The 14874-nt window shown below is 43.2% G+C and overlaps 1 protein-coding gene across 2 annotated transcripts in view; it reads right to left on the reverse strand.

Annotated features, from left to right (window-relative positions):
* The window catches only part of LOC106573195 (solute carrier family 45 member 3), a 59658-nt gene that overhangs the window by 13325 nt on the left and 31459 nt on the right, over positions 1–14874 (reverse strand). Inside the window, exons 1-3 of one of the 2 annotated variants that reach the window (XM_045696990.1) lie at positions 13802–14012; positions 13341–13677; positions 237–1070 (exon numbers count right to left, since the gene is read on the reverse strand). In XM_045696990.1, coding sequence (XP_045552946.1) covers positions 237–1070; positions 13341–13488 — 982 coding nt within the window. In that variant the 5' untranslated portion in view covers positions 13489–13677; positions 13802–14012. Of the gene's footprint in view, positions 1–236; positions 1071–13340; positions 13678–13801; positions 14013–14874 lie in introns of those variants that run through there. The other variant, XM_014147980.2, reaches the window with a different exon arrangement.

Raw genomic sequence — 14874 nt, forward strand, 5'->3', positions numbered from 1 at the left:
GGAGGATTCTAACTTTCTCTATACAAAATCACTCTATTGGACGTGGCCGTTTGAGAACTTTGGGTTCTCTGATTGTGAATACATCAAAGATCAAGGATATAATGAAGCAGAGCTTGCCCAGCCAAAGTATGTATGTGATAATATCAAATAGTGTCTACATGAGAGATGAAAGAGGCATTCCGCCAAAGTAAGTGATAGATCACACAGTATATCCATAGAGAAGAAAGCCAACTCACCGTCGTCGTAGCGCTGCCTGGAGGCGGTCCCGGGAGCGGCACTGGGCACGCCCTCGTACAGCCCCTCCCCCACAAAGTCTGTGTAGAAGAGCATAAAGGACATGACAGCCATCCAGCTGCAAAGCTGGGCCACGCACAGCTGCCTCATTACCCAGGGCACGTGGCAGTAGCTGTGGTAGATGGCTGGCGTCATGGACCAGAACGTCCTCAGCAGGCACAGCAGCGGGCCCGACTTGAGCAGCCGCAGCTTGCATTTGAGCAGGTAGCAGCAGGAGCGTGGCATGCTGCAGCGGCCGGCCTCCAGGAGAGGAGCTGGCTCCAGGGCCGCGACACCAGCACACGGCGGCTCCTCCGACACCTTCATGGTGATCAGCACGCTGGTCACAAAGATGAGGATGAGCATGAAGAAGAGGCACTCTGCCTGGCCACCCAGGTAGACGGACAGCAGGCCCCGGCTCCAGTCCAGCGCAGGCAGCAGGTAGCCCACGCAGCCTCCGAGGCTGACCATAAAGGAGAACATGGCGAAGGCCTGGTTGCAGTCCTCCTCGTCGCGGTACAGGTCCGAGAGGAGCGCCTCTAGCGGCGTGAAGCACACCTGGCCACAGAAGTCGAGCAGGCCCACCCCGAGGATGAGGAAGGCCACTTCTAGGGTGCGTCCGCCCCAGGTGAAGTAGGCAGCCAGCAGGTCGGCATGGGGGATGATGAGGAGGGCTAGGAGGACACCCAGGGACAGCAGCCAGATGAAGGGGCGACGACGGCCATAGCTGCTGTTGCAGTGGTCACTGGCTGAGCCAATCACAGGGATGAAGATGAGACCTAACACTGGGCCAATACCTGGGGGAGGAGACAGAGAAAGAGAGAGAGAGAGAGAGAGAGAGAGAGAGAGAGATAGGAGGGCATCAGTGATGTTGATTCATTGGTTGTCAGTTACAAAGTCAAAGGGTTTCTAGGTTGGTGTGTAAAACCAGTTAGTTTAGTTATCAGTATCAAAGCAATAGTCATAAACACATAAAATAGTTCAGTCGGTAAACGCTGATTGAAATTCCCTTCAAGAACAATTGTGTGAGTTATAAGCCAACATAATAGTTATTGGATTTGAGTTTTTCCACAGTATTTCCCTGTAAACTCTAATCCACAAATGTCCTGGCTGCATCTAATGCTGTCTGGTATCTTCCAGCTTACTATCTTCCCCATGCTGATAGGGCTTGGAGGCAGGATCTCCAGGGGTCTGTGGCCCACTGGCCCCATCACTGCTCCATCCATCTCTCTGAGTGCTAGTGAAGGCTGCCTACAGATGGTTCTGTGCCCCAAGCTAACCCACCATAAGCCTCCCTCTCCTCCCCACTGATGGCTTGGGCTAATTAAAACACCCCATGACAAAGGATGCTTGTGGAGCAACACAACTTACATTCAACTTACATTCCCCACAATGGCCAGATGTATGTCTCTGGTTTCACAATGGGAGCATGCATGGGATGCTTGTTTTGAAAACATGGTTTAAAATTCCATAGAGAAGAAAAATATAACATTAATTGGATCCACATGAGGGACGCCATGAGTGTCATTCTGGAGTACTGTATGAATAGGTACATTCCATTTTTCCATTCCCAGACAATGACCTTTTATGTAAGGGATAATCAACGATCTATGGAAAATAATGAACGACGTGGAAGGTGTGTTCCATGACGTGCTAGCCGAGTGGAACTAACCTTCCATGGAGTTGCATTATTTTCCAGAGTTGATTATCCCTTTTATATCATGGCTATAATTGAACACATTTGATGCTAGAAATGTGTTCATTTGCAAGAAGGAATGTGCTCAACTTCCATTGAAGTAGCTAGCAAGTTTACTAGATAGCTACATTTGAAGTCAGAAATTTACATACACCTTAGCCAAATACATTTAAACTCAGTTTTCACAATTCCTGACATTTAATCAAAGTAAAAATTCCTTGTCTTAGATCAGTTAGGAACACCACTTTATTTTAAGAATGTGAAATGTCAGAATAATAGTAGAGAGAATTATTTATTTCAGCTTGTATTTCTTTCATCACATTCCCAGTGGGTCAGGCGTTTACATACACTCAATTAGTATTTGGTAGCATTGCCTTTAAATTGTTTAACTTGGGTCAAACGTTTCGGGTAGCCTTCCACAAGCTTCCCACAGTAAGTTGGGTGAATTTTGGCCCATTCCTCCTGACAGAGCTGGTGTAACTGAGTCAGGTTTGTAGGCCTCCTTGCTCGCACACACTTTTTCAGTTATGCCCACACATTTTCTATAGGATTGAGGTCAGGGCTTTGTGATGGCCACTCCAATACCTTGACTTTGTTGTCCTTAAGTCATTTTGCCACAAATTTGGAAGTATGCTTGGGGTCATTGACCATTTGGAAGACCCATTTGCAACCAAGCTTTAACTTCCTGACTGATGTCTTGAGATGTTGCTACAATATATCCACATAATTTTACTTCCTCATGATGCCATCTATTTTGTGAAGTGCACCAGTCCCTCCTGCAGCAAAGCACCCCCACAACATGATGCTGCCACCCCCGTGCTTCACGGTTGGGATAGTGTTCTTTGGCCTGCAAGCCTCCACCTTTTTCCTTCAAACATAACGATGGTCATTATGGCCAAGCAGTTCTATTTTTGTTTCATCGGACCAGAGGACATTTCTCCAAAAAGTTAAATTTTTGTCCCCATGTGCAGTTGCAAACCAGAGTCTTGCTTTTTTATGGTCGTTTTAGAGCAGTAGGACTCGTTTTACTGTGGATATAGATACTTTTGTACCTGTTTCCTCCAGCATCTTCACAAGGTCCTTTACTGTTGTTCTGGGATTGATTTGCACTTTTCGCACCAAAGTACGTTCATCTCTAGGAGACAGAACGTGTCTCCTTTCTGAGCGGTATGACGGCTGCATGGTCCCATGGTGTTTATACTTGCGTACTATTGTTTGTACAGATGAACGTTGTACCTTCAGGCGTTTGGAAATTGTTCCCAAGGATGAACCAGACTTGTGGAGGTCTACAATTATTTTCCTGAGGTCTTAGCTGATTTCTTTTGATTTTCCCATGATGTCGAGCAAAGAGGCACTGAGTTTGAAGGTAGGCCTTGAAATACATCCACAGGTACACCTCCAATTGACTCAAATTATGTTAATTAGCCTATCAGAAGCTTCTAAAGCCATGACATAATTTTGGGGAATTTTCCAAGCTGTTTAAAGGCACAGTCAACTTAGTGTATGTAAACTTCTAACCCACTGGAATTGTGATACAGTGAATTATAAGTGAAATAATCTGTCTGTAAACACTTGTTGGGAAAATTACTTGTGTCATGCACAAAGTAGATGGCCTAACCGACTTGCCAAAACTATAGTTTGTTAACAAGAAATTTGTGGAGTGGTTGAAAAACAAGTTTCAATGACTCCAACCTAAGAGTATGTAAACTTCTGACTTCAACTGTACAGTAGCTGCCTTGGTAACCAAACAATCAGACTTGCTTGTTTAGCTAACCAAACCATCAGTCCTAGCTTGCTATTGTGAAAATGAAATGAAATAATGCCAATAATGTTTTCAATTTTACTTTTTTTATTTCAAAAGCAGCTCAAACATAGAACATGTAAGATTAAACTATATGGTGCGTTATAGGGAATTATACAACGGGTGGGTCTAATCCTGAATGCTGATTGGTTAAAACTGCAATCCAGACGGTGTCTATTCCACAAGTTACCACCAGCTAAATCTATGAGTTAAAATGCCGATTTACTCTGTTCCATCTGACTGTCTCATCAGCCCAGCCAAGCAATTTACAAACTTAATCTCCACTTTAATAAAAAGCATCTAGACATTATCTCACATTTCTTTTAGACTAACATTTAGTTTTCAACAGGGGAGATTTGTATAAACCTTGCTGTCTGTCTCTCCGATATTTGAAACATTGTTTCAATATTCAAATACGATCTCCAGCTGTCGCATGGAAATTAACGTATCGGGAGGCAGCTTTTTTTAGCCTGTCGAAATCGTGAATTAGCATTATTTTTATGGATATATACAAAGAACTATCAATAGAAAACAGGTAAAAAGAAACGAAGTGCAGCTAGTTTCCAGTCTTTCCAGCTTCAGTTTGAAGTGATTGTGTTAGCTGTGCTGTTGGCTAGCTCCTCTGAACAACAGTGTCCTGACGAGAGAGCACATTTTCTATGGCAGGCGAAATCGTGCCTCATTAGCTCATTGTTATGAATGTATCCAAATAAATAGCACTAGAAAACAGCTTAAAGAAATGCAAATGCAGCTACTTTGTTGTTATTCTGGCTCCACTGTTTGACGTGACTGTGAGTTAGCAGTAGTTGGCTAGCTAGCAAGCAAGGGATAAGAACGTTGCCAGCCAGTATGGCAACGGAACATTTAAAACGAACGACTGGGTCACGTCCATAAATACAGAACAAAAAGACTGAACAACCGAGTCGCGTCTCTGGCAACCGAACCGATAGAACGAAGAACCAGCCGGCTTGGGTAGCAACCCCAGATTTGCGTCAGGACTATATCTTGTGGAAGGATGAAATAGTATGAATAAAATAATCCAAATAATGTTTTTAATGAGAATATGTAAATCATTTTTTGAACATGTTGGTAACCCCTTATATAAAAGTGATAATGCTCTTGAAGCTGCTGTTTAGAGGATATATTGGCATGGTTTGCCAACAACATCCGTGCCAATATATATTTCAAACACCGGCTTCTCTGGCATTATTACTTAAATAATGCATGCTCTAGAATGCCAATCAGAAACGAGTGTTCAACAGTTCCATGGTATACAGTGCCTTGCGAAATTATTCGGCCCCCTTGAACTTTTCGACCTTTTGCCACATTTCAGGCTTCAAACATAAAGATATAAAACTGTAATTTTTTGTGAAGAATCAACAACAAGTGGGACACAATTATGAAGTGGAACGAAATTGATTGGATATTTCAAACTTTTTTAACAAATAAAAAACTGAAAAATTGGCCGTGCAAAATTATTCAGCCCCTTTACTTTCAGTGCAGCAAACTCTCTCCAGAAGTTCAGTGAGGATCTCTGAATGATCCAATGTTGACCTAAATGACTAATGATGATAAATAGAATCCACCTGTGTGTAATCAAATCTCCGTATAAATGCACCTGCTCTGTGATAGTCTCAGAGGTCCGTTTAAAGCGCAGAGAGCATCATGAAGAACAAGGAACACACCAGGCAGGTCCGAGATACTGTTGTGGAGAAGTTTAAAGCCGGATTTGGATACAAAAAGATTTCCCAAGCTTTAAACATCCCAAGGAGCACTGTGCAAGCGATAATATTGAAATGGAAGGAGTATCAGACCACTGCAAATCTACGAAGACCCGCCGTCCCTCTAAACTTTCAGCTCATACAAGGAGAAGACTGATCAGAGATGCAGCCAAGAGGCCCATGATCACTCTGGATGAACTGCAGAGATCTACAGCTGAGGTGGGAGACTCTGTCCATAGGACAACAATCAGTCGTATACTGCACAAATCTGGCCTTTATGGAAGAGTGGCAAGAAGAAAGCCATTTCTTAAAGATATCCATAAAAAGTGTTGTTTAAAGTTTGCCACTAGCCACCTGGGAGACACACCAAACATGTGGAAGAAGGTGCTCTGGTCAGATGAAACCAAAATCGAACTTTTTGGCAACAATGCAAAACGTTATGTTTGGCGTAAAAGCAACACAGCTCATCACCCTGAACACACCATCCCCACTGTCAAACATGGTGGTGGCAGCCTCATGGTTTGGGCCTGCTTTTCTTCAGCAGGGGCAGGGAAGATGGTTAAAATTGATGGGAAGATGGATGGAGCCAAATACAGGACCATTCTGGAAGAAAACCTGATGGAGTCTGCAAAAGACCTGAGACTGGGACGGAGATTTGTCTTCCAACAAGACAATGATCCAAAACATAAAGCAAAATCTACAATGGAATGGTTCACAAATAAACATATCCAGGTGTTAGAATGGCCAAGTCAAAGTCCAGACCTGAATCCAATCGAGAATCTGTGGAAAAAACTGAAAACTGCTGTTCACAAACGCTCTCCATCCAACCTCACTGAGCTCGAGCTGTTTTGCAAGGAGGTATGGGCAAAAATGTCAGTCTCTCGATGTGCAAAACTGATAGAGACATACCCCAAGCGACTTACAGCTGTAATCGCAGCAAAAGGTGAGCTACAAAGTATTAACTTAAGGGGGCTGAATAATTTTGCACGCCCAATTTTTCCGTTTTTTATTTGTTAAAAAAGTTTGAAATATCCAATAAATTTCGTTCCACTTCATGATTGTTTCCCACTTGTTGTTGATTCTTCACAAAAAAATACAGTTTTATATCTTATTGTTTGAAGCCTGAAATGTGGCAAAAGGTCAAAAAGTTCAAGGGGGCCGAATACTTTCGCAAGGCACTGTAAGTATGGGATAATCTACCTTGATGGATATCTGCTAACAACATATTGTTGAAACTGTTACACAATTAAATGAAAGAAATGTAGTCGGGATTTAGTCGTTCCCAGGAAAAAATGTCTCGCATTTCTTGAGGTAAAAAAGACAACGTTATGTAGAGTAGACAGGAAGGGGCACACTGTGTGCGTCAGATGGACAGACGGACGGACAGAGTGGATCACTACAGTCCAACCCTCAGTCACATATTTGCCTGGCTATCCAGCGTGTACAGCTTGAACTCTATCTCACACACTACCCTACACTGCTTAATATAAGCTATCCTTACCTCACCACACACCACATACAATACCAGGCAGTGACTTTGTCAGCTGCTACAGAGTCACACAGTGATTGTCACCAATACAAATTATCAGTGTGTCCTCGGTCCTATCTGATATCAAACACTATCAACTGATATGAGAAAAATCCACAACATTCAACAGAACGTTGCATTCATCACTCTTAACTGAATATACACTTTATTCATCTTAAATATTCCCATTACAAACATGATGTGCTCTCTAACTAGGATTGGGCGTTATCCAGATTTTCTTATCGTCATATTGTCCTTCTCTCATACTTGGATATACGGTATTACCGGCTTAGCAGACAAGGGGTCGCCAAAAAAATTTGAAAAAAAGCCAATTGGGTGTCTATTAACAGAATGCTACCAAAATGAGCACAAGTAATAACACATTTCAATGGAGGCTGCTAGCTAAGTATGCTAACGAGAGCAAACAAAAATAAACTAATTGCAAAGACAGGCAATCCAGCTCATAAAGTTATACATACTGTATATAGGTAGGAGCTACCAAATGTAATTTTTGGTGAGTTTGGACATTTACATGCGAATGTGAGCGAGAGACATTGTGCAAATTAACAAAGTTTGGACGCATTCTTGTCTGAAGGAAGAACAGTACTGGCTCTGGAGCTGCATGTGTAGGCTACAAGTTGTGTCTGTCTGGAATCGCAATGGGCCTGCCTGCTCTGAGAAGACGAGGGAGGAGCAGACAGGCTGAGAGGAGGAAAAACGTAAGGAATTCAAGATAGTGGAAGCTGTACAAATAACTCATCCAGAAAGCTTTCACAATATGATGCCCCGTCACCTTGTTAATTCAGCCACTTACTTAAACGAATTAGCAAATTCAATTTAGGGGTTGTGTTCATGCAGAATTTTGCGTTTTTCACGCAGGAAAAAAATGATAAAACGCATAAGAATTATCTTGCTGGGTTTTGTAAAAGCAGATGTAAAATGCTAGTTATTGTAATTTCTGCTCGGCATTAGACTCATTTCATGCTTCAGTTGCACTTCTCCACTGAGATGAGAATTCATGAACTGGCATTCTATCAGCTGACAGCGCTCTGACTGATGTATAGCTACTTTTCTCCGGTACTTTTCTCAGTGTTGCCAGACACCTGGTAAAATGCAAGATTAACTTTAAGCAAAACACTTTTTACGATAAACATTAGAAATATGATAGCCATGCATCGATTTTGCAAAAAAGCCCTTGCTATTTCATTGACAGCTCATTTACTTCTGAAGCTGCCAGCCAATTAGCGTTGCAATTTTTTCTGCCAAATGTGTCACACTAATGTATTTTCTGTGAACGAAAAATATACTAACACGTCCCTGATCACTCTATTGAAGCAAAAAAACATTGTTTACATTCATTTTAAAATGCAAACCCTGTCAATACAACTTCTGGCTACTTTCTCCCGTTGCGCTATTTATAAACAAAACACAATATAAAATAATGTGACAGGTGAAATGAAGAATGCAATCTGCTTAATCTCCTAAAGTATTGCACAAGTTGACTGCAGGTATTTACTTAAAAAGTAGCCACAAATATTAAAATGTAGAGTTGGGCGATATACTGTGTTTTACAATATAACGGTATTGATGTGCGGACCGGTTTGCGTTTTTACTTTACCTTCTAAAACAGTATTGGAATGTTTGGTTTGTTAAATGTGATGCACTGTGTGTAACGTCCATTTTTATAGTTTACTTCGCTACTTGAGTCATCTCTCTCTGCTCTCCCTCTTTCCATGCCGCTTTTTACATCTACAGTGCATTCAGAAAGTATCCCCTTTTCCACATTTTGTTACATTACAGCCTTATTCTAAAATCGATCAAATATATATTTTTCCCTCATCAATCTAAACACAATACCCCATTATGACAATGCAAAAACAGGTTTTTATCATTTCTTCCCCCAAATGTATAGAAAAAATAACAGAAATACCTTATTTAGATTAGTATTCAGACCCTTTGCTATGAGACTCGAAATTGAGCTCAGGTGCATCCTGTCTCCATTGATCATCTTTGAGATGTTTCTACAACTTGATTGGAGTCCACCTGTGGTAAATTCAATTGATTGGACATGATTTGGAAAGGCACACACCTGTCTATACAATGTCCCATAGTTGATAGTGCATGTCAGAGCAAAAACCAAGGCATGAGGTGGAAGGAATTGTCCATAAAGCTCAGAGACAGAATTGCGTTGAGGCACAGATCTGGGGAAGGGTACAAAAAAAATGTCTGCAACATTGAAGGTCCCCAAGAACACAGTAGCCTCCATCACTTTTAAATGGAAGAAGTTTGGAACCACCAAGACTTTTCCTAGAGCTGGCCGCCCGGCCAAAATGAGCAATAGGGGGAGAAGGGCCTTGGTCAGGGAGGTGACCAAGAACCCGATGTACACTCTGACAGAGCTCCAGAGTTCCTCTGTGGAGATGGGGGAACCATCCAGAAGAACAACCATCTCTGCAGCACTCCACCAATCAGGTCTTTATGGTAGAGTGGCCAGACGGATGCCACTCCTCAGTAAAAGGCGCATGACAGCCCACTTGGAGTTTGCCAAAAGGCACCTAAAGGACTCTCAGACCATGAGAAAACAAGATTCTCTGGTCTGATGAAACCAAGATTGAACTATTTGGCCTGAATACTAAGTGTCGCGTCTGGAGGAAACCTGGCACCATCCCTACAGTGAAGCATGGTGATGGGAGCATCATGCTGTGGGGATGTTTTTCGGCGGCAGGGACTGGGAGACTAGTCAGGATCGAGGGAAATATGAATGGAGCAAAGTACAGAGAGATCCTTGATGAAAACCAAATCCAGAGCGCTCAGAACCTCAGACTGGGGTGAAGGTTCACCTTCCAACAGGACAATGACCCTAAGCACACAGCCAAGACAACGCAGGAGTGGCTTCGGGACAAGTCTCTGAATGTCCTTGAGTGGCCCAGCCAGAGCCCGGACTTGAACCCGATCGAACATCTCTGGAGAGACCTGAAAATAGCTGTGCAACCACACTCCCCATCCAACCTGACAGAGTTTGAGAGGATCTGCAGAGAAGAATGGGAGAAACTCCCCAAACACAGGTGTGCCAAGCTTGTAGCGTCATACCCAAGAAGAGTCAAGACTGTAATCGCTGCCAAGGATGCTTCAAAGTGCCACGTAAAGAGTCTGAATACTTATGTAAATGTGACTGACTGCCTTGATTCAGTCTTATGTAGCAAAATTTGAAAATGTGTTTTTTTTACATTGGATAAAAGCAGGGACACAGAGCTACAAAATGGTATATCATACACTGCATTTGAGGAACAATGGGAAAGTAATTCTGCTTTGACAGTTGATAAACTTGTAACCTAACTTTTGAGAAAATGGCCTTTGAATGTTTTGGTACCTACTTGAGAGCTCTTCTTTGTCTACACCCATTCAGCATCGTTCACACCCTCTTAAGCTTTAGCCCCACCCATATCTTTAAGGGTTGATCTGAGTGTTCTGCCCTAACAGCAGTCAAGCACCCAAGCTAACTGGCTAATTTGCTAGCTACTTCCAGACACAAATGAGAGAACAGCTCACTGACCATTTTCCTTGCCCTAGCAGAGCTGGTTAGGCTGTTTTTATGTTATCCAGAGCGTTGGTGACTGCAACTGTGCTGCTGGCAACAATTTGTTATTTTTCTGCCAACGTTTACTGACACCGACCATATTCAAAGGGTGTTGAGCGTTCGTAAATTCGTCACTTATTCTGCGCTCTGGCACACTCAGACGAAAGCGCTCTGAAATCGAAGTAGACAGCCAGAGCGAATTTACCAGTTATGTCTATCAACAGTTGCAGTGACATTCTATTGAAATGGATACTTGCATAGTGGAGTCTTTTGTTAAGACATGTAGCTAGCTAGCTAGCTAGCTAGCTAAACAATTAATCATAATCCCAACTCATGACGTTACTATTCTGCATGAATAGCTAGTTAACATTAGGCTATAACTAGCAAAGCAAATGGCTCTGAAATACGAATAACACAATTATACACGTAACATTAGCAAGCAAGCCAACTAACGTTAGCTAGCTAGCTAACAGTACACGTTAACTTGAAATGAAAACTACTTTCTGTCAAAATTAGAAACATTTAATATCTGAAAATGTAGCTAGCTAGACTATCTTACCCGTATACATGGAATGGACGCTTCTCCATGTCACGGATACCATGGTTGCCCTTAGTTTGAAGATGTAATCCAGAGACACGTGTTTTCTCCATCTCCTTTGCTATCATACTCGAATTCCACTGATTTCAAAACTCGGTCCTCCAGAAAGTGGAGAGCAACACTTAAGCAGATCTACAACGCAATATATATTTTTTAAAAGACGGGTTAGACAGGATTACCAATACATACTGACCAGCTCAAATAGACAGAAGCGTGCTATATGCCAGACCAATCCAAACTCATTTTTCAGCATCTCCAGCCCACTCATTATCTCAGCCAATCATGGCTAGCGGGAAGGTTTCTGATTTTTTCTGTTGCTAAACCAACTAGGCTCGTAATTTAACAATTGTATTCGTATTTACAGATGGCATACAAGTTTGTTATTAAGGCACATGAAAGTTCACATGTTCCAGAAGGCATTTCTGCCAAAAAAATGCATTTTGATTAAAAAAAAACATTTAAGTTCAAGGCTCTCCTGTGAAGTAATGACCAAAGACATACGGTGGAAAAAACTATTTAATACATTTTAGAATAAGGCTGTAACGTAATAAAATGTGGACGAAATCAGGGGTCTGAATACTTTCCGAATGCACTGTACCTATTCCCGCCCCCTGTCACTCAAGGAGCGCATTTGTTGTTCCTCGACTACGAGACAATTGCGTTCAGTTTGCATGGTTAATGCAGCACATGCAACAATGTTGATGACAGCGATGCTGTTTTCACTTTGCTCCAATCAGAATGGAGAAAGACCCATTAAAATCGCTTATAATGTATGTGTTGCCACCCTAGGGTCACGCACTACTCAGAAAGCAAATGTAGAACTTTTATTATGAAAAAACATAAAATACCGTCATTTTTTTATACCGTGATATGATATTTGGCCATATCGCCCAGCCCTATTATAAACGGTATTGAAAAACCATCCCGTGGCTATTTCCAAATACCCAGTTATACGGTATGTACAGTATACCGCCCAAGCCTATCTCTAACTCATATGCAGTATACACACAACACCATGTGCTTTCCAAGTCATATACAGAACAAAGTCTACAGTGTGAATTTCTAACATAAGACATGCCCCTGGGCCCCTATCCAGAAATCTTGCTTCCTCCTGACAGACAGAGAAGAGTTGATTAAACAATTAAAGAGTGGCAACTGGCAGTATTAATCCAGAAGTGGCCATTACATCAAGTAGATGGCCTGCATCTGAGAATCTGACACTACTCCTGGGGAAATTAGCCTCAAGACCCCAGGACACAATATCCATCTCCATTACTAAACACTCTGCCGTTCCATTAGACGAAACTAAGGGGGGGTGGGGGTGGGGGGGTAAAGCATTTATTTTGTGCCATTTCCAGATGAGGTTTACGGGCTGTGTGGGAATGACACAAATTCAATTTTTATCCCATTCGCATGCAGCTATTTAAAGAGAGGGATAGTGGAGTGTACGTTAACACACATAATATTACTGTATCTCTCTATTGGAGCTGTAATTGCCACATGCACGTTTCGGAGTGGCAATCTCGATCCGTTTGGTCTACAAGGTCATCTGAGAGAGAGAGAAGAAATGCTTTTAAAGCAAACCATGTGATAGCCATTTGCGCGTGAGAGGATAATACAGCTATTCCCATCGCCTACACAAAAAATGCACTGCTGCACGGTGGCTATATATACACAAGGTGTTTTTTTTTTTAAACCTGAACTTCTAATATAGCATTAAGGTTAGGTCAAACACAACAGCATGTCACTGATTTGCAAGCAATGAGGTCTAATAACAACAACAGTAACCCATCTTTGTATCTATCAGGAAGAGTAGGCCTCTGCTCCACATCTTTAGATTTGTTCTGCTGTTGTTAATGTAAAACAAATCCAAAGCCACAGTCCAGAACCAGATTAGAAACTCAACTATGGGGATCTAAAATTAGTCTGTTCCATCAGGGGGACAGTGTGTATGTTTTTTAGTTTTTTGTAAATGAGGTACTGTACCATCAGGCCAGCACCCAAAAGAGACAGCAGGTTGCTTTAGAAACTGTATCCAACGGGCTGTTGGGTCACAGCCCTGTCCCTCCACACCCTTCAGGACAGGACCCCTCTAGATGAAGACTCTTTCATGTGTAATGAATGTACCCCCCCAGAGCTGGCTTACCTAGCACCATGGTCATGTACTGCTCCTCTACCCCAGCCTCCAGAAGCAGGGGAGGCACGTATGTGATCCCAGCTGCCACGCAGATCTCCAGGCCGCAGGTCAGGGAGTTCAACAGGACGAGCCGGCACTGAGACCTCCATCCAGGCATATTTACAGGGTCGCTTTTCCACCGCTATGCCGTTACAGGGGGGCTGCTGCCAGGAGAGGAGGAGGCAGACGGTTCCCCGTGGGACGAGGCTCGGGGACGAGAGGACCACTGCGGAGGGAGAGCAGGGAGGACACACTGACACCGTCTCAGATGACCTGGAGGATCCATTCTGGTTTCAGCATTCTGGATCTGAAAGAACAGAACAGAGGAGAGAGAAACAGGTGTTGACAAAAACAGAAAAACTGATTTACTCACTTTCAAAGCATGAAGGCTGAGAGCTAAGACCGGATAGGTCACTCTCAGGCTAAGGCACCTGGTTGTCAGACGCCTCAGGCACCCAAATTGCTTGATTGCTGCTGCCGCGGAGAGGCTTTCTCACAAGACAAAGAGCAGGACTCCAACACGCAGAGACAGGGACTGTTAGAAAGCCACAACCAGACACAAGGGATTGATACATCAACTAGACTGCTCAGCTTCAGGGCAGCTTGAACAACAGAGAGATGAGTCAGCCCGATGTGGCAACGTGGCAAATGCACCCATTTGGCACTATCATTCCCTCTCTGTTTTCTTAAGGCGGGGAGAGGGAAGGAGGGAGGGCATGACAAAAGTGGTGGTTGACAAAGGGAAAGAAAGAGAGACATTCCGGAGAAGCTTTCTCTCTTTCCTGTCTGCAAGGCAGCAGCAGCAGGTGGTGTCTGGGAGCCGGCCCTCCACTTCTCTCTGCTCTGTCATTAAACTATCCGATCCAGGGCTGATTACACCATGCCGAGTCAAGACGCTCCTAACACGGAGCACCTCGCTCTCATTTCCACCCATTGTTCACCTGAATCGCTGCTAATGAGCCCGTTTCTACCACTTCCTCCTTTGAGAGGACCAAGACCTCACACACAACGAACAGTAACATTGGCTGATCAACTCAGACCGAAGGTGATACTAATTATGTGTAATTTTCTGCTAAGCTCAGAAAGGGGACATGACGATACACAGGGTTCTTTTAGGCAAGATTACATTACGCCGATTGATAACGACCCGACTCCAGGCAGCAACGTCATCAATTAAAGTTGGAGTAAAAGGCATAGTGCGCATAATGAGACGTTGTCTAGATGAGGGTCAATGGTCCCAAGAGCAAAATAACATTTCCTGGTCTTCCAACAAAATATGAGCGAGGTGGCCTTAGCTTTAGTTCCGCTCCAGTAGACAGAAGGAAAGTACACCCTGATCTGATGATCCTGCTTCAAAGATGCAAGTGAACGCCTAAACAGATCTAGGCCTACATAATTTACTGATTCTGGTCTCACAGTTCCTCAAACGTCTGCCCCATCTCTCTCTCTCACACACACGCACGCACGCACGCACAGACAGACAGACAGACAGACAGACAGACAG

This window comes from Salmo salar, chromosome ssa16, assembly GCF_905237065.1.
Source record: "Salmo salar chromosome ssa16, Ssal_v3.1, whole genome shotgun sequence".
NCBI classification, from domain to species: domain Eukaryota; kingdom Metazoa; phylum Chordata; class Actinopteri; order Salmoniformes; family Salmonidae; genus Salmo; species Salmo salar.